At 43.1% G+C, this 20,667-nt stretch overlaps 1 protein-coding gene across 2 annotated transcripts in view; it reads left to right on the forward strand.

The window, feature by feature from the left end:
• Positions 1 to 750: 750 nt before the first annotated feature.
• Positions 751 to 20,667, forward strand: part of ptpn21 (protein tyrosine phosphatase non-receptor type 21) — a 30,322-nt gene continuing 10,405 nt past the window's right edge. Inside the window, exons 1-15 of one of the 2 annotated variants that reach the window (XM_020487828.2) lie at positions 751 to 1,032; positions 2,090 to 2,393; positions 8,188 to 8,357; positions 8,758 to 8,855; positions 10,155 to 10,222; positions 10,334 to 10,404; positions 14,382 to 14,469; positions 14,794 to 14,882; positions 15,420 to 15,507; positions 15,816 to 15,895; positions 15,982 to 16,077; positions 16,476 to 16,536; positions 16,771 to 16,852; positions 17,060 to 18,570; positions 19,421 to 19,555. In XM_020487828.2, coding sequence (XP_020343417.2) covers positions 2,214 to 2,393; positions 8,188 to 8,357; positions 8,758 to 8,855; positions 10,155 to 10,222; positions 10,334 to 10,404; positions 14,382 to 14,469; positions 14,794 to 14,882; positions 15,420 to 15,507; positions 15,816 to 15,895; positions 15,982 to 16,077; positions 16,476 to 16,536; positions 16,771 to 16,852; positions 17,060 to 18,570; positions 19,421 to 19,555 — 2,817 coding nt within the window. In that variant the 5' untranslated portion in view covers positions 751 to 1,032; positions 2,090 to 2,213. The remainder of the gene's footprint in view (positions 1,033 to 2,089; positions 2,394 to 8,187; positions 8,358 to 8,757; positions 8,856 to 10,154; positions 10,223 to 10,333; positions 10,405 to 14,381; positions 14,470 to 14,793; positions 14,883 to 15,419; positions 15,508 to 15,815; positions 15,896 to 15,981; positions 16,078 to 16,475; positions 16,537 to 16,770; positions 16,853 to 17,059; positions 18,571 to 19,420; positions 19,556 to 20,667) is intronic. The other variant, XM_031828776.1, reaches the window with a different exon arrangement.

Raw genomic sequence — 20,667 nt, forward strand, 5'->3', positions numbered from 1 at the left:
TACACCTGCATTGCTTGCTGTTTGGGGTTTTAGGCTGGGTTTCTGTACAGCACTTTGAGATATCAGCTGATGTACGAAGGGCTATATAAATAAATTTGATTTGATTTGATTTGATTTGATTTAGACCAGAAATGTATTTTTGTATATTTATCAATGTATTGCTCACTTTGTAGCCTATTGGTTTCAAATAACAGAGTATCAGTGAATATTCTAGGAAATACCTTTAATAAGGGGCACTGTGCTCTTTGCAACATGTAGCCTAGTTAACTGTGACCTTTGCTGTGACTGCCTAACAGTGTTGTTCATGTTTACAATAAAATGTTTTGTTATGTTGTTATGAACCCGCCTCCTCTTTCATCATGCACTCTGCACAAAAGTCAACTTGTCTCAGCTTTGTCCCAGTGGGAGGGGGGTGTGTGCGTCTATTTTCATCCAGCAGTATCACACTATTTTACAGCAACCTCAGCTGACATTCAGAAATTAGTGAAGTAAACGGACAGTTCACAAATGAGTATAACATGAGCAGAAATATAGGTTTTCGGTGTACGGGGCTGAATAACGTACGTCGTAAGCAGGGTGGCAGCTGTCTCATTCTTGTCATTTTCCCTGCCTGGCATTCCAGCTGTCTGATGTCATTGCCTCTAAATCTGCCGTGTATCACGCCGCTGTTGAAGAACTACTCAAACTTTTATAAAGAAATACAACCGTTGAAACTCATACAGGACCTGAAGAAAATATTATATTTAATGTAAATGTTCATAGTTTTGTTTGTCTATGTAAATCAACATAATAGGAAAACGGTTGTGTAAAAAAGAGGATAATATAGATCCGCGGATGTAGCGATTCATACACACTTGTTGCTCTTTCGGCAGGAAGTGAAGCACGTCGTTAGCTGAGTTGGTTTTCTGTATGCAGCTTCCAAACTAAACCTTTTCGATATTTGACATAACTATCACCTATAATGACTGGCGGCAGCTTTGGATATGCACAATTTACAAATGGACTAATTTGCTTTTGGCGGACATCAATAAGGTAAAGATGCTAATGTCAACTATCTGGCTATTTGCAGGGATTTTGTTATGGTGATGGTACTAAGACAAAACACAAAACGTGCAGTCGGAGGATGGTGGCAGGACCGAGCTTGGGAAACCATGAAGTAACTTACTGGATAGTTTTTAAACGTACTGTACTGTCTTTGGTTCTATGTTTAGGCTTTTTGGGGAGCATCTCTTTTTCATAACCGTATAGCTAGCTTTGTTTAAAGTAGTGTTTTGTTTATTTTTCATGTAACCCGAATTAATTTGTTGCTTCAACTTGATGGCGTTAATGAGCTAACGTTCGCTAACTAAATTAACACGGCTAGTTAGCCACCTGACTTTGCTAGCTGGACTAGCTAACGTAAAAAAATATATATGCTCATATCTAATGGAGACTGTCCGTCTCTACAATATCATGTATTGTACATTCATCTAGTATATTGGCTATTGGCTAGTAAAAGTCGTTGATGTCTTTTGTAACAAACAACTGTAGTTTACTAGTTAAATCTGGACTGGAGCCCACTGCACTGTCTATCAACATTCAAATTTGATCTGTTATTCCAGTGTGATGGAAGTGTCCTACAGATAACTTTGGGATGGAGAACCATTAGCAAGCTACTGGTACAGAGTTATTTGCAGCTCATTCAATAATCACTCGACTGTCTGATTTGCACCAAGAAATTAGATGCTCCCTGTCTAGTTCGCTAAGTGGATTACCAATAAGATGGGTTGTTTCATAAAGGGCATCTGTTTTATGTTCTGAGATTGGTTACCTCTGCCGGTGGTCAGGGATTGCAGGCTTTTGTTCCAGCCAAGCACACTACATAACTGAATCAACTTATCAATGTTGAACATTAAAATCAGGTGTGTTAGTGCTGGGTTGGAACAAAAGCCTGCACACACTGTTGCTCTCCAGAACCAAAGTTGGTGATTCCGAATAACATGTCATATAGTATAATACTGCTTGTTATGTTTGTCTTGAAAATGTTATCTGGAATGATGAAATAATTTTATATTGTCTCATAACAATTTTTCTCTTTCTGTTTTCACAGGGATACATGTATCCAACTCATGGATGGCCTCTTATTCACTACATTTTTGATGGGCAAAGTTTAGAGACAACGGGACATATATTTCTGGATCAAGGAAATACTCCTTGCCAAAGGACTTTGAAACATGCCCTTGCCATTCGGCTTAAAACTCAAAAGAACTCGAAGGTATACTGTCTCAAGCAAGAGCTGTCTGGTCACACGCATTCAGCTGCTCAATGGTGAATTTGTTGAGTTTACTCTTTCTGTGGAGAGCACCGGCCAGGAATGTTTGGAGGCAGTTGCACAGAGACTCGAGTTACGAGAGGTATGTATGCTCAAGATGACTGAAACACTGATGGTTGTCGTTTTGTTTGTGATTACTCTTCTCAAGTGAGTGGCCATTTAGGTTAAAGTTATCATGGTCTATGATCTGTTCTCCAACAGCCTACCTGATAGTCCTGTCATTATTAAACAATCAGAAAACTTGAACCTATCCTATTGTCTTGAGGGTATGGAAAGAATAATTTGTTTCAGCCAAAGACATTCCACATTGACCTAGTCATTCTTCAATCACGTAGGCCATGCATGCACTGCTCAAGTGGACCCACCTCTGCTGTGGACACAGTGGACACACCTGTGCTGTGATTCAATATGCATCTGAATCAGACTCGGTAGCTAGGTTTCCCTCTAATTGGCAATAGAGTTTCATGTGAATATTCCAGAATCCGCATAAAGAAAATATTATGTTTTTAATTCGGTGCTTGTGTATGTCTATACTTTGTGTAGCCATTAACGATGATGCTAATGATACTCATCTTCTGGTAAGGATGGAAAGGCTTTCCAAAAAAACTCAATTAAATGTTAGCTATAAAGTAGCCTAAGCATACCTGGCAGAATTTATATCATGATTATTTAACATAAATCCAGTGGCCATTTTTTTTAAATGGCTGATCCCATTTAGTCGACTGGTAAATTGTTTGGTCGATAGGCTCAGTGGACTAATCCATTGTGGAGGCCGCGGGGATGGCACACTACTATCACCAGTACATTTACCGTTAATTCTCATAATTTCTAATCTACAATGTTTGTTTGGTTATTGTCATTTCTGTTAATGTATTCAATATATTATTATTATTTTGACAGTCTTTTACTGTTCTCATTGTCAGAGTGGTCACATTGTTTGCAGAGCTCAAAAACCTATGCTATACTTAGGAGTTTTGCCAATTTATTAATCGTCTTCTGTTTGGAGCCCTCCTGTCAACGTTGAGTAAGGACGCGCACCTGATTACGCATAGAAGTAGGCATAGGCTACTTGGACTGCGCGCAAATGTAGGGCTATAAATGTGCCCATTTGGGTATCTGATAGTATTTCTGATTGTCTTAACACACCACAACTAATGAGCTGTGGAGCATCTCAAAGTAATTTTTTATTAATCTCAAACAGCAAATAAACAGTCTGTTTTTACATCCATTGACAATAGTTCCTCAGTGTAGAATCTTTACAGCTCAATAACTACTCTGCAAAATAAAACAACAATGCTCTGATCCAGTGGAAACTTCATAAAATAGGCCAACCTGATTATTTCTTATCCCTTGCTCAAAAAGCCTACAGCTGTGTCTGACCCGGGAAACTGAGGGCCCAGAATATGTATACAGTGTTGTTAGTTTGCTAGCACCAGACCAAGTTGATACAATGTTTCAAGTTCCTTGCAGACACGCCATGTGTAGCCAATGTGATTCATAGGATATTTTCTACCTGCAGTCTGCAATGTTTTTATTTGTTGGCTTTATGTAGGATATTTCTACATAGTTGGCAATAGAAGTTACTTTTAGATTTGTATCATTTTCATTTAGTTCAAATTTTCATTAACAACATGACAATGGTTATGAGATGCGAAGACATTATTAAAAATGTAATGTAACCGTTTGAGACTGTGCATATTAAAACCAGAACTGGCATGTAGAAATGGTAAGATAAATTGGCACTCGACATGAAACAGGTTTGTGTAGCCTACCGGCAACTTCAGGAGTGTAACGGCAGAATCTGCAAAGGGCAGTAGGAGCGGGAGGAGGATGGTCGGGTACAGGTTTTTGTTATTTTGGTTGTCTTGATCTCTGTCTCCTTCCTTGAGTCATTTGTCTTAATTATTTCATCAAACAGTGCCCTTAATTCTTAGGGCTGAAATCCCGTTTATGGGATCGATATGACAACAGCCAGTGAAAGTGCAGGGCGCCAAATTCGAAACAACAAATCTCGTAATTAAAATTCCTCAAGCATACAAGTATCTTATACCATTTTAAAGGTAATCTTGTTGTTAATCCCACCAGTGTCTGATTTCAAATAGGCTTTACAGCAAAAGCACCACAAACGATTGTTAGGTCAGAGTCAAGCCACAGAAAAACACAGCCATTTTTAAAGCACAAATAGAGGTCAAATTAATCACTAACCTTTGATGAGCTTCATCAGATGACACTCATAGGACTTCATGTTACACAATACATGTATGTTTTGTTCGGTAAAGTTCATATTTATATAAAATAAATCTCAGTATACATTGGGTGCGTTATGTTCAGTAGTTCCAAAAACATCTGGTAAATTTGCAGAGCCACATCAATTTACAGAAATACTAATCATAAATGTTGATGAAAATACAAGTGTTATACATGGAATTAAAGATATACTTCTCCTTAATGCAACCGCTGTTTCAGATTTAAAAAAAGCTTTACGGAAAAAGCTAACCATGCTATAATCTGAGAACAGCGCTCAGAGAACAAATGCATATATCCGCCATGTTGGAGTCAACAGAAGTCAGAAATAACATTATAAATATTCACTTACCTTTTGATCTTCATCAGAATGCACTCCCAGGAATCCCAGGTCCACAATAAATGTTTGATTTGTTCGATAATGTCCATTTATGTCCAAATAGTTACTTTTGTTAGCGCGTTTGGTAAACAAATCTAAACTCACGAAGCGCGTTCACTAGTTGCAGACCGTAGAAACTTGTCAAACGATGTATGGAAACAATCTTTAGGATGTTTTTAACACAAATCGTCAATTTTCCAACCGGAGAATTCCTTTGTCTTCAGAAAAGCAAAGGAACGGGAGATACCTCATGTGAAATGCGCGTGACTGCTGCCAGACCTCTGACTCGATCCACTCTCATTCGGCCCCACTTCACAGTAGAAGCCTCAAACAAGTTTCTAAAGACGATTGACATGTAGTGAAAGCCTTAGGAAGTGCAAGATGACCAATATCCCACTATAACTTCAATAGGGCTGAGTTGAAAATTGACCAACCCCAGATTTTCCACTTCCTGGTTGGATTTTTTTTCTCAGGTTTTTGCCTGCCATATGAGTTCTGTTATACTCACAGACATCATTCAAACATATTTAGAAACTTCAGTGTTTTCTATCCAATACTAATAATAATATGCATATATTAGCAACTGGGACTGAGGAGCAGGAAGTTTACTCTGGGCACCTCTGGACATCTTTTCATCCAAGCTACTCAATACTGCCCCTGCAGCCACAAGAAGTTTTAAAGCATCGCTCAGTGCATATAGTTGATTTTATTAAAACACATAGGGTGGGTCTATAAATGGAAAATACACATTTAAAAAAAAATGTAGACCAGTCGATTGATTGGAAGAATAGGCAACTGCAATCACATGAGCGCTACAGAAACTTCTCTCGGTAACTACAACCAAAAAGTCTACATTTCTTTAGATTTTTTCCCAGACCTCAAAAGTGGTCTCATGGTTTAAGTTATATTGTGGACTTTGAACATACAATTTTGTTTTTCTATTCAAAAAGTGTTTTTTATTATTATTATTTTTAGCTTAAAACAAGACAGAGAACTAAATTTGGGGGAAAACTTAATGGTATCAGGCCCAAAAAATTACAGATTTTATAGGGCCCTATATAGCAAAGGACACTCAAAAGTGGTCTCATGAAGGATCTGTTAGCATGCAATATATAAAAGGAAGATAGAAATGCTTTCAAAATCTGTGGACTAGTAGCCTATGTTTTGGCCTGACTTTTGCCATCAGAGAATCTCTAGACTATGCTCTTTGTTGGAAAGTCTTGATTCTCTCACAGACGTTGATGATCTTTACCATGAACTTTGTGTGAACTGTTTGCAATAGGGGAGGGTTTAAATTGCCTAGCAGTGATTTCTGATATAAATTCCAACGCTTCAAATAGACATTCAGATGTTGTAAATGGGTTAGCAATGGTATAATTGTAGTCAGAGCAATCACGCTGTGAGCCTTGTGGCCAGACTCCCTTCATCATAAACAATACAGGTCAACTCCAGAACCACTGTTCATTGTGTGATGCACACTGCTCCACCCCAGCAGACAGTCACAAGACTGGACAGGGAGTGGCAGCAGCACAGGAACCTTTAACTTTACTTTGGGCTTGTGGGTCAACATTCATGTTTCAGATTAATACAAGCTATGTGTAGTAGTTTCGCCATGTTTATGAAGGAAGCACAAACATGTTAAGTATTCTATAATTTAGCGTAGGTAATTTAACCTAGGTCATTTAAAAAAAATATATATATATATATTTCACCTTTATTTAACCAGGTAGGCAAGTTGAGAACAAGTTCTCGTTTACAATTGCGACCTGGCCAAGATAAAGCAAAGCAGTTCGACACAAACAACGACACAGAGTTACACATGGAGTAAAACAAACATACAGTCAATAATACAGTATAAACAAGTCTATATACGATGTGAGCAAATGAGGTGAGATAAGGGAGGTAAAGGCAAAAAAAAGGCCATGGTGGCAAAGTAAATACAATATAGCAAGTAAAACACTGGAATGGTAGATTTGCAATGGAAGAATGTGCAAAGTAGAAATAAAAATAATGGGGTGCAAAGGAGCAAAATAAATAAATAAAATACAGTAGGGAAAGAGGTAGTTGTTTGGGCTAAATTATACGTGGGCTATGTACAGGTGCAGTAATCTGTGAGCTTCTCTGACAGTTGGTGCTTAAAGCTAGTGAGGGAGATAAGTGTTTCCAGTTTCAGAGATTTTTGTAGTTCGTTCCAGTCATTGGCAGCAGAGAACTGGAAGGAGAGGCGGCCAAAGAAAGAATTGGTTTTGGGGGTGGCTAGAGAGATATACCTGCTGGAGCGTGTGCTACAGGTGGGAGATGCTATGGTGACCAGCTTGCTGAGATAAGGGGGGACTTTACCTAGCAGGGTCTTGTAGATGACATGGAGTCAGTGGGTTTGGCGACGAGTATGAAGCGAGGGCCAGCCAACGAGAGCGTACAGGTCGCAATGGTGGGTAGTATATGGGGCTTTGGTGACAAAACGGATTGCACTGTGAGAGACTGCATCCAATTTGTTGAGTAGGGTATTGGAGGCTATTTTGTAAATGACATCGCCAAAGTCGAGGATTGGTAGGATGGTCAGTTTTACAAGGGTATGTTTGGCAGCATGAGTGAAGGATGCTTTGTTGCGAAATGGGAAGCAATTCTAGATTTAACTTTGGATTGGAGATGTTTGATATGGGTCTGGAAGGAGAGTTTACAGTCTAACCAGACACCTAAGTATTTGTAGTTGTCCACGTATTCTAAGTCAGAGCCGTCCAGAGTAGTGATGTTGGACAGGCAGGCAGGTGCAGGTAGCGATCGGTTGAAGAGCATGCATTTAGTTTTACTTGTATTTAAGAGCAATTGGAGGCCACGGAAGGAGAGTTGTATGGCATTGAAGCTTGCCTGGAGGGTTGTTAACACAGTGTCCAAAGAAGGGCCAGAAGTATACAGAATGGCGTCGTCTGCGTAGAGGTGGATCAGAGACTCACCAGCAGCAAGAGCGACCTCATTGATGTATACAGAGAAGAGAGTCGGTCCAAGAATTGAACCCTGTGGCACCCCCATAGAGACTGCCAGAGGTCCGTACAGCATACCCTCCGATTTGACACACAGAACTCTATCAGAGAAGTAGTTAATTTAACCTAAGCTATTGTCATTGTAAACCAAAATACCATATTACTGTCATTTCATTAACAAGTAACGATTTCACAATCGCCTCATCTTTCAATAGACTGCTTCCTGTTTCCCCGATTTTAAAGCCCCACTTTTCATTTCCTCCCCCCACCAGATAACGTACTTCAGCCTATGGTACTTCAACAAGCAGAACCAGCAGCGTTGGATCGATCTGGAAAAGCCCCTGAAGAAGCAGCTGGACAAGTATGGCCTGGAGCCCACCGTCTACTTCGGCGTGGTCTTCTATGTGCCCACCGTAGGCCAACTGCAGCAGGAGATCACTAGGTCAGATATCTGCTTAACACAGAGGGACACCAGACACTCATTCAGGTTGCTTCTCATGCCAAAATGTTGTCTCCTTCATGCATTTCTTGGTTAACTCTAAGCCCCAGAGTTCCCACCAAAATGATTTAATCTATCCATTCCTATTGGATCAGTCAAAAGTAGTGGAATGTAATGCATGTGTATCCTTCATGCTACAGGATTTGCCATACTCCGTATGCCATAACACGTACTGAGCATTGAGAAACTCAGTCCAGTAACCACTGTTCTTTCTGTGTTGGCACCCACTACAGTATGACATCACATCTCTCACTGACTGATTTTGAATGGAGGTGTCAAACCAAGTTATGTTTGTCTTCTGTCCACACCTTGAGATTAACCAACTTCCTCTACCTCCCTACAGATATCAGTATTATCTCCAGTTGAAGAAGGATGTTCTCGAAGGCCGAATCCCTTGCTCTATAGAACAGGCCATCCGCCTGGCTGGCTTGGCAGTGCAAGGTAATGTGAATACTGAACACTGGCTCTGAATGCAACAACGGGAAATTAAACTCCGTACACACTTATCTACTGATGGGGTAACTGAGGATCACCACCTGTTCAAACTGTGGTGACAGGTCAAGTCCTGCCATAGGTGGCCACAGCAAGTGTTTTGCACCACACTCACACACTGATGTCATGACCTGTTGTAAATTCCACTGCTCGTGCTTTATTGAACCTAAAGCTGGTGACCGTACACCAATGCAACAGGAGTGAAGTTGTTAGAGTATGGTTTCGCGGATCATTACTGAATCTCAGCTCGGGACTCGTCAGATGTGTCATATGATTTCAAAGCATACCTAGGGAAAATTTGAATTTTAAACTTGAATATTTTCATTTGCTATTCAAGAGAACATCATTGATGTCTCATTGTACAAACGTAAGGCCATTTTCTACAATCCTAAGTAACCTTGTTTGTATAAAAGCTGAGTCGAGCACTTTATTTTGGGTTTATTGAGCTTTTCACAAGTCTGTTAATGTAGGACACTTAACAAGCAACATCAAGCCCAAACCAACTTATAAACTGGCCAGGCTCAGGGAGTGTAAACTCCCTTTGCATGAGTCTCCAGCTTGACATTTCTGGACTCCCACTTTTGCACAGCCAGAAGAATCTCAAACATTACTGGCAAAGTTATATCAGGCAGTGCAAGTTACTGGCCTAGGTGTTAACATTGCACAGCAACTGAGATCACTTACTGGTGCAACCCAGGTCCAAACTATTGCTGCCCAAACTGCATAGCAAGCTAGATCAAAATAGCATCCCAGTAATACTAAAAGCTTTAAGAAACCTCTATTTGTTGACTTAAAAAAGCCCTGCTAAGTTTGCTTTTGGTTTTTGTTTGGAAGATGTTGGACATTGTCTATTTTTACCTAGCTGCTGGGGTTAGGGTTTGTGGGGGCCTGGCCGGTAGAGCCGTAGCTAGCATGGCTAATGCCTGGGATACTGAACATAGCTGTGAACATAGCTGGCGTGCAGAAAGAGATTGCTGTTAACGTTGGACCACTACAGTTTCAGACGTTAAAGCAATCCCGTGTCATAACACACGGGTCCCCCTGCTTTTCTAAAATAAGCATCACACCATTCTGAAAATCCATAGACTCTTTGTCTGCCTCTCACTAACTACAGAAATAGACTTTAGACTTTTTACCTATTTAAGGTTTTCACTTGTATTCACTGCTAGGAAAAATATTACTGTAGTGTTATATGTATTCACCCAGTGTACTAAAATTGCGATTGTATTTTATTATTTTCTGTTTCAGCTGACTTCGGAGACTTCAATCGTTACGATTCACAGGAGTTTCTTCAGAAGTTTGTGCTCTTTCCTATCGTAAGCCGTTTCTTTCTTTTCTCTATGGCTTTGCGTCTCAAAGTTCTTGTTTTAAGATCTATAGTTCATTAATGTGCACAATGTAATCTAGATTTCCCCATCTATTCATAGGGCTGGATCCAGGATGAGAGAGTACTGGAAGAGGCCACTCAGAAAGTGGCTGTGCTTTACCAGAACTACAGGTGAGAACTCTTCAGATGTTCCCACATCAGATTTTCCATCTGTGGAAAAGAAGACATGCCTTATATTCTCCACAGGAACCCCCCTTCACATCTTCTGAGGCTGGCATTCGCAGGGCCTTTTAATTGAGTCCAGGTTCGATCCATGCAGTGGACAGTCCATGGTGCTTCTTTCTCATCTGGCCTCAGCAGGCCGAAAATAAACCCATCTGACCAGGGGTCCTCAGCTCTAATTTACAGTCAGGCAGATGGATGAAAAGCCCCGAGCCGGGGCCGGCCTGGCACCAAGCCACCACCAAGGCCAGCTGGTTTTCATTCCGTCCATCCCAACCTGCAGGTTTCCAGCCTTCTGCTCACCCCCCATATGAACTGGATAGATAGATGGAAAAAGCTGTTTTGGGCCCCAGCTACAGGGGAGGGAGGTGTCAGGTTTGGGGAGGGTTCTGTAGTTGAGGTGAGGAGTTGATGCTTGCCTCAATGTTGGTGTGTATGAAATGGTTTCACTGCTTTGTGTGTGTCAAACGAAGTGCAGTGACACAGATGAACAGAAGATGGAGATGATGGGGGATAGCACATAGCAGCAGCTGATCTTGCTGGTGGTTGAACTAGACTGACACTTTCAGTTTGAGAAGGGTTGTCAGGGCTCCAGACTGACCATTTCGATGCATTTTGCTACCATTTGACTTGGCTGTGTGAGTAAATGTTTTAATTGGTTGCATGGGTACGAGCTGCACATTCTACATTTGTATTTATTATGCGTCCCCAGTATTTCCTGCCAAGGCAGCAGCTTCTCTTCCTGGGGTCTAGCAATTTAAAAAACATTACAATACATTTCACAACACATGAAGTGTGTGCCCTCCGGCACAAAATCCATGTGTACATGTGTGTATTGTGCGTATGTTATGGTGTATGTCTGTGTGGGTGTCTCTTCACATACCACGCTGTTCCATAAGGTGTCTTTTTATCTGTTTTTGCATGGGTGCTAGTAGTTTAAAGTGATGAAGTCAATCTCTCCTTTACTTTGAGCCAGGAGAGATTGACATGCATATTAATGTTAGCTTTATTCTGGACAGACCTCTCCCAATCAATAAGTTTTGACCATGACAGTTTACAATCCAGGGTTACTCCAAGTAGTTTAGTCCCTTTAACTCGCTCAATTTCCACATTATTCATTACAAGATTTAGTTGAGGTTTAGTGAATAATTTGTCACATGCAATGCTGCTTCCCCCCCCCCAGGAGGCTGTCTGAGTGGACTGATCCATTGTGGAGGCTGTGGGGATGACAGTCCATCAGTCTAAGAAATGTGATACTGAAACTGTATATGGTTATATTACATAAGAAACCAATAAAAAATATATGATTTTATAACCAATGCGTTTTCTCCCGCGGATAGTGGTCATTGTCCGCTGTTTTGAAATGCTTTAGTGCACTGAATTAGCGCTTTTTCCTAGACCATGTTGCAATGTGCAAAATAGCAAAGTTAACCAGCATATTGGTGTTGAACAATGCGGCAGAGGCAGCAACGGAGTTAGGAGGCAAGAAAACAGCCCTTTTAACTTTTTTTTAGGCATCTTTGTCTAAACAAGTGAGGAGAGAGGAAACCCCAACCTAATTAGGTCTATAATCAATAGCCTAACTGATAAATGTGCCTGGCTTTATAAATCGTCCATATTACACTACCTTTCAAAAGTCCAGTGTCTGTTCTCTGTTCTCCATCTTAATATTTTCTTTTTATTAGCCAGTCTGAGATATGGCTTTTTCTTCAACTCTGCCTAGAAGGGAAATTCCTGATTTTTGAAATTCAATCAAGCATTTAAGTTTTAAAATAACAACGCGACCATTAAATAATTCACGTAAACAATAATTAGGCCTAAACTATTCCATTTTGCAAATTGCATTCACCAATGAATGCGACTGGTTTTAGTCTTTGCTGTAATAAAGGCTTTACAAAAACAAACGTGTTACAACGGACTCTCTGGTAGGCTTGCAATGTATTTTGTGTTTACATTGTTCCAACGGTCAGAAAAAGGATATTCTAATCTAACAGCACCTGTTTGGCACACATAATATGCTTGCGCTTTACCTTATTTTTGTTCTTGAACGCCAATATTTTCCACAACTAGTGAAATTTATTCCACACATCTGACTTCCCCTTTACTTCCTGATTAACCAACTTTCCCCGTTTAGTTTTTTGTCACGTCTTCTGGATAAATTCTGCTGTCACATGTGTAAAGGTGTTGAGTTTGTTTATTGATGTGATTATGATATGCAATAGGTCAGGCCGTATTGGTCACGTGCATGCAATGCGTACATGTGTCACACAAATGGAGCAAGGGATGAGGGAAATTGAAAAGTTTAGGAAAAACATTCCCGTCAGAAATTGCTGTAATTTATGTTGCCACTTCAGCAACTAAGTCAGCAACCAACCGATTGGTCGAAAGAACAGACAACTTTTGGTCAAATAATATTGTTTTTTTTTGTCGGGGACGGCCCCAATCCTTGTGGTTCCTGTAATGAAAGTATCTGTGCCTGTTCCGATGGAGCTTGCTGCTGTGAAGAGCGAGCGACTCACTCCCTCTCCACGTGCTCAGATTGTAAGCAATATCATTTAACTCAATTGCAGGAAAAATACAGCCTTGGAAGCAACTACTTTCGTCACTGTTGAAGAGAAGAGTTTCTCAGCTTTCTGTAGGCATATATATATATTTTTTCTGATAATGGAGCTCTATAGAAACTATTTTACAACCAAAATATTTGATATGGCGCACAAGACATGTGCATTGTCCATTGCAAGTGCATGGGACTCCATTGAGTAGAAGGCTACCACAGCAACGTTTTGTGTGTTGTTTTTTTTACATAAAAATTAATACGTGGCTTACATCAGTGGCTATTATGTTTAGAGTTAGCGATCTAGCTAATGTGTTTGTAGTTTCCACATTCAGTTAGTCAATAAGCCCCCCAAAAAGTTAGTACATGTAGACAAATGTATCTTTTATTGAACAAAAGACAGGGTTCAGCAATGAGCCCACTGTGTCACCATCAGGAGTAATTGGGCACATTGCCCTAAGATGAATTACTTCTGTCCTGTTTACCACACTTGCCAAATATCAGAACTCAAAGTGCAGATCAGTCATTTGGTGCCAGATAAGTAGTGTTTTTAAGTGAACTGTTTTTCTCACAATTCTAAATGGCAGAAAATCCATCATGGTGAACCTTATGGGTCCTTGAGGCACACTTGTTCCTTGTCTTCTATCTACGGAATTTCAGGACTCTAGCTCAAACAGGATGAAGGGTGTGCGATTTTAAAAGTTTGCATATTCAATCACTTGTTAGTGCCACCATGTGGCCATATGGCATTGCATGATAGTGTGGCCCCTGCTCCTTTACCATCATGCAAAGTTGCAACCTCCTGACCTCGGCCTTACCATCTCACAAGAATATGAATTTTTATCACCAATCGGCAGAAGGAAAATAATAATCAACTGCAATAAATACAATAGGGTTTCACCAGCTGAAACCCTCAAAATGATGGGGCCCTATTTTAACAGTAATATAACGATAACCTAATTATCATCCCAAAATGAGCTGGAATCATGCATTATTCCTGCATAGACATGTTAGATGAAACAACTTATTTCTTGAATAAAATCTCAAACAGTAGTCTAGTACACCTTTTTAATAAAGCACTTTGAATGACTTTATAAGAGGATTCCTTATTTCTTCTATTATGTCACGGAGCGAAATTTTGGGTTGGTGCCACTAACTCTTTCAGTTGGTGCCAACAGGGGAACATGTTAGTCTGGAGCCCTGGGTGTGATGTCATGAATCTTGTTTCGGAATGTGACCTAAGTATGTGTGGGTTTGTCTGTGTACTCTGTCTGTGCTGGTTAATGGGTGTTGGTGTCTCCATTTGTGTCTGTCTGCTTTGGACATGTGTATTGTTTATGTTAACTTCTATTGCTGTGTGTGTTTCTCTCAGGGGGTTGCCTGCCCCAGAGGCTGAGATGTTGTACATGCAGGAGGTGGAGAAGATGGAGGGCTATGGCCAGGAGAGTACCCCAGCCAAGGTGAACACAGCTACACCAACCTACAGTACCTGCTCCACCAAAGCCTTACTGCACTACTACATTGCTATCCAGTCCTTTTGACTTTCTATCAATACCTCCTATTGTTCAACATGATGTATGTGTGAAGACATGAATCAAGGGACAGATGGTTTTTCAGTTCAAAATTCAGCAGATGCAGGTGCTGATCTTCTGGAATATATTCATAGAAGTATAAATATAGACCCCCGCCCCCAGCACAGAGGACAAAAAAGCCCAGTGAGGTCCACATTTTTCATTAGCTATAGTTCTTCCATTTAATCCTCTTCTCTCTTCCCATCCCCACAGGACAGCCAAGGCACTGATATCCTCCTTGGGGCCTGTCTGGATGGCATTTTTGTCAAGCACAAAAACGGCAGGCCACCCCTTGTATTCAAGTAAGACAGGAAAGAATTTAGTTTATTTTTATATGCATTTTTTTACAGTATTTCCCCAGGCCTGCAATATGTTCTGCTTCTAAATATGAGCTGTCTGAATAAAATCCTGTCTGCTATTTGTGTACATGAAGCAGTAATTGTGTTAGATCCAATGACTCAGCATATTGAGTCTGGTTCAGTCCACAGCTAGCTACTATTCTTAGATGGCACGGTCGTCTCTGGCTATTTTGGATCAGATGGTATGTTCTATAGTTGGGGTCAGGGATTTTTTTTTCTGACCATGTGACCTGGCAAGGAGAAACGCTAGGCCTCTGATCAGGTCACATGGCTTCAATTTTACCCTGAGGGAAGTCTAATTTTGTGTAGAATATCCCAGTCCAAATGCTACTGAGAGTGTTGAATGTAGACACTTCTCTAACTATTGACTCAGATATGGTTTCTATTAACGTCACTCCCCTCCCACAGCAGGCTGCAGAAACTGAGGTTTTGTGACCACTGACACTGCCTCATGCTCCCGTGTTTTAATGTATTGTGTAGGTGGAATGAAATTAACAACATGACTCACAATAAGTCCTTCTTTGCCCTGGAGCTGACCAACAAAGAGGAGAGCGTGCAGTTCCAGACTGTGAGTCTCAAACCACCACCACCACGCACCGCAATTATCCTCTTCCCATTATACACATTGTCCCACACATGCACTGGCGTTCTATGCTCTCACAGTGCATGCTGTGTGAATGTGTATTGACCTTTCTAGATAAACATGTGATCTTGTGTATGTGTGCTTGTATCGCGGTAACCATGCCACATGTGTATAGAGTCATCAACCGCTGGCTAAAGCCCCATGCAGTTCTATTTGAGTAGGTGAATGAGTAGAACACCACCACCAGTGTACTGTATGTCTAACGCTGTGGATGTTTTCTTTTCCCTCTACAGGAAGACCTGGAAACCTCCAAATATGTGTGCCGGATGTGTCTGGCCAGGCACAAGTTTTATAAGATTAACAAGAGCAGCCTGTAAGTGTCTCTCTTAAGGAATCTAGCCCTGTTCCTGTGTGTGTGTGTTCTCTCCTCATTCCTCTCCCCTCTCCTCCTCTCTCCAGAGAGGAGTCTGACCCCCCTTCGCCTTCTGAGGGCTCCCAGAAGTCCATTCTCACTCTTTCCTTTCCTCGCTTTCCTTTTCTGCCTTCTAACAAGGGGTGAGCAATGCTGTCCGCAGCCACCGCCCACAGTACAGGTCTCTTCAGAGAGCCTCCCCTGAAAACCAACCAGAGCCCTACAAAACACCCTAGCTACATTCAAATGACACCAATCCTTTCATCACCACCTTTTTTATGTTTTCAATGTTTGGGCGAAGAAAGACGTATACAAATAAAACCAATCTTAAGAAAAGGAGTTCTCTCCTGGATATTGCTTGTATCTTTCACTGCGATAATGGGAGATTTAATTTAACAGAGAAGAGGTGATCTGAGCTATTCAGCCTCCTTAAAACTACTACCCCCCCCCCCCCCCCCCCCCCCCCCGAGTCCCTTTCAACTTGAAAGAAAGCCTTTTTGTTTTTACTACCTGTGTTTTGTTTTTGTGTTCCTGTTCTCAGCCAAACCCAGCCAACCGCTGTGAACCCAGTGAGACGCCGATCCTCCACCAGGATGTCTCTGGTATGCTGCCAGTGAACTGCACACACACGTGTACACACACACACACACTCTCCCTCTAAGCTATGGCCGGTGGAGCGCAGAACATGACAAATGTCAGACTCTGGCCAGTGCTTCAGCACACAATTAGATTTGTGTGGAATTCCATGCTGTTGCGCTGCATGAAGATCAAGTGTGCAGTAACTAAATCGTGTTGTTGGTTGATCTCTCTCTCTCTCTCTCTCTCTCTCTGTGCAGCCAAAGCCCCCGCCCTACATGTTGCCCCCGCCACAGATGCACTACAATGGTCACTTCACTGAGCCTTACACATCCTCACAAGGTACTTATAAAGTTAGGCCTGACCTCACCAGGATCACTGGTGTTTCAACCACCATCATGCACCATGCATCTATCTGAGCCCTAATGACCAAGGAGAGGAAGGTGAATGTCCGCTCACTGCTTAGTCATGCAACAATGCTTAGATTAAAGGGTCTGTTCTTCCTATGCCTGTACTTCTCAAATACCTTGTCTTTGTCCTTTCTTTCAGACAACCTGTACATGAACAGTCAGCACGGCTACTACTACCACTCTCAGACCAGCCTGGACCGCTCACCACTCGAGTACGGCAACAGCGGCGGTGGGAACGGGCGGCTGCGTAACGGCAGCGTGTACAGCGCCCACAGCACCAGCTCCCTCACCAACCCCCAGCACTACATGCAGCCCTCGCCCATGTCCTCCAACCCCTCCATCACAGGAAGTGACATCACCCGGCCCGACTACGTGCCCTCGCACCGCCACAGCGCACTCATCCCCCCCTCTTACCGTGCCACCCCGGACTACGAGACGGTCATGAGGCAGAAGAACCGGGGAAGTGGAGGAGGGATGGTGCATGGCCACGAGCACCGCCAGAGCCACTCCATGAGGAACCTGAACATTGGGAACTCGTATGCCTACAGCAGGCCGGACCCCCTGGTCTACAGCCAGCCGGAGATCAGAGGAGAGCATGGTGGAGGAGGAGCGCACCACCACTACCCTTTCCACCTCAACTCCAGCTTCCACAGCCCCTCGCCGTACCCCTACCCCACAGAGAGGAGGCCGGTGGTGGGGGCGGTTAGTGTGCCCGAGCTGACAAACGTCCAGCTGCAGCAGGCGCAGGAGTATCCTGCAGCCAATATCATGAGGACCCAAGTGTACCGCCCTCCACCCCCCTACCCATACGGCGCCCACCCACGGCCCGCCAACAGCACGCCGGACCTGTCTCGCCACCTGTATGTGAGCAGCAGCAACCCGGACCTGATCATTACGCGGCGCGTGCACCACTCGGTCCAGACCTTCCAGGAGGACAGTTTGCCTGTAGCCCACTCCCTGCAGGAGGTATCCGAGCCCCTGTTCCTGGCTGGACCCCCACAACACCACCCCCACCAACACAACGCACACAAACGCAACTCCATCGAGATTGCCGGCCTGGCTTACAGCCTGGAGGGTATGAGAGTCAAGGAAAGGACTGTATCTGCCTCAGCCGCAGACACCCCCCATCTGGTCCCTCATGGCTCCTCAGGCTCCCAGCTCAACGTGTTCCTGGAGCGGACCAAGTCAGAGGACGGGGGGGAGGGGAAAGAGGACGTTCGCTACGGCCACAAGAAGTCCCTGTCAGACGCCACCATGCTGGTACACAGCAGCGAGGAAGAGGAGTTTGAGGATGAGAGCGGACGCCACACACCCCAATCCCACGATGCACTATTGTCCGGGCCTGACCCGCAGCAGCTTCTAACCAATCTGGGACAGATTCCCCTGGAGCCCCCGCCCGCATATCCCATTGGCTCCTTCCTTGACCCTGTCCTGTCTGGTCTCCCGGCCTATCAGGTGCACCCACTGATCCAGGAGGCGGAGTCACTGTACCTGTTTGAGGGCGGACAGACTGGCAGGATGGTGCCCTCGATGTCGGATAGTGACATCAGTGGGCAGAACAAACCGAAGACCAAGAAGGATTTCATCAAGAAGAGGCCTGTGTCAGACGTTCCTGCTGGGAAGAAACCCATTGATGGCCTGCCTCCTGCCGTGAGTCATACACCCTCTCCTCTGCCATAGTAGCCCCAGTCTCCACTGCCTTACTCGCTGCCCAAACATGCCTGTGTATTTAGAACAGTTTTTTTAAAGCAAATTTGACTACTAAGTTTGACTAGACGTGTCAGTGTGTCTTTCATTGTTCAAGGAACAGCCCAATCTCATTGTCTTGGAGACTATTTTTAATTTCTGTCAGTTAATTAAGATACATTTTTCCTCTTCGCTAAAATGTCTCACATTCCCATCACGGACTGTCACACAACACAATAGTGGAATATACCAAAGGCCATAAGTTGGCCATGTTCATTTCAACCTCCCGAGTGGAGTGCTAGAGGTGTCACTACAGGGTTTGGTTTGATTCCAGGCTGTATCACAACCAGCTGTGATTGGGACTGCCGTAGGGCGACGCACAATTGGCCCAGCATCGTCCAGATTAGGGTTTGGCTGGGGTAGACCGTCATTGTAAATAAGAATTTGTTCTTAACTGACTTGCCTAGTTAAATACATTTAAAAAACAAACTCTATCTGTTGGTCAGGTGACTAAACCTGTGACATCACAATCACTCCTAAACTCACTGACCCACCAATGCAGGAGTATTTTGTGTAGCTTCATGGTGGTTGGGAGACCGATTCACGATGACACCATGTGCACCTGTAACTGAAAGGAATGTTGCAAGGCGACCTCAGTAGCTGGTTCGGTCGCATTCCATGGGAAAATACGTCACCAAACCAGGCTGAGCCATAACTGCCCCTCCCCTAACTTTGTTAGACATTCGGTCAACTTCAGCCATACTCACTCTTTCTCTCTCCCCTCTACCTCTCTCTCTGTCCTCCGTCACAACAGGGCATGAAGAAGCGGGCTGAGCTGAAGAAGATGGGTCCCCTGAAGGTGGCGGCCCTCAACGGCCTGACCCTGTCCAGGCTGCCCATGCACGAGGGAGGCAAGGACCAACCTGAGAAGGCCTCCAACGACGAGAGGGTAGGCACTGGCAGTGGTCAATGCTCTAGACTAGTTTAAAGGTGCCCACCAGGGAGCAATGCATCCCCTAATTCGGCGTAATTCCTGCACTAGAGCAAAATGGTTACGTTTCCACCTCAGAAGAATGACACAGGCTACATATAAATATTTACGAATTGGGGGTAGGATAGGACGTTGTGGTGAATTCCACATTGAGTGGAGAAAGATCAACAAATGGGGAACTGACAGCTGTCAGTGTAGCTAGCTAGTATGCTAACCTTATCTAGCTAGCTAATGTTATCTGTTGTTGCCGTTTAGTATTTTTGATACACAATATTGAAAAGATTAGCTAGCTGCATTGGCTGGTTCTGGAGCTGGATTTGTCATAAGCATTTCGGGAAAACTTTTCCACAGATGGAAATCAGTATCTTTAACTTTGCCGTCTATTGTTATCTCAAGTTTTTGCATCTTCAATAAGCCTTGCATTTTTCTACATTGTAATGGGCACAGTGCAACCTTTTGGTAGGTAGGCTGATGGCAGGCTTCCTTCGGCTGCGGTACAGCAAAGCCAGTCAGCCCGTGCTTATGGTCCTCACAGGGGAAGTGAAATGATAGGCTACAGCAGTGGTCACCAACCGGTCGATCACGATCGAAAGGTCGATCTCCTAGGCAATCCTAGTCGATCGCCAAACATTTCCGTAAACACCCAACGATAAAGCCTTGTGTTCGTGTTTTTATTTATTTATTTTGCGGTGATGGCGGTAGGTGCACCCGATTCAGCTGCCAGACGCGCAGGGTAGGCTAAGTGTTCCCATTTCATGTGTCTGAAGGTACAACCTCTGCCTTCTCAGAGGGCCTGGAGAGCAAATCAAGTGCACAATAGGCCTACGACTGGCCAATCTGATGGCTCAGATTACAATGTCTGCAGTAACATAGGAGGTGTAAAAGAAAGTTAAGGCATAGTTGACTAGAGTGAAACTGTCAACGAATAAAGCAAAGAGCTGTTGTTTCTATGAGTGATTTCACGTTTAAGTTCTTACTCAGCACTGTCAACACTTAATTCAACACTTTTTTTTATAAGCCATAAAATGTGTGTTCTTCCTACTTCCATTGGTGCTACAACCAGCACTGCA

This window comes from Oncorhynchus kisutch, linkage group LG7, assembly GCF_002021735.2.
Source record: "Oncorhynchus kisutch isolate 150728-3 linkage group LG7, Okis_V2, whole genome shotgun sequence".
NCBI lineage: Eukaryota > Metazoa > Chordata > Actinopteri > Salmoniformes > Salmonidae > Oncorhynchus > Oncorhynchus kisutch.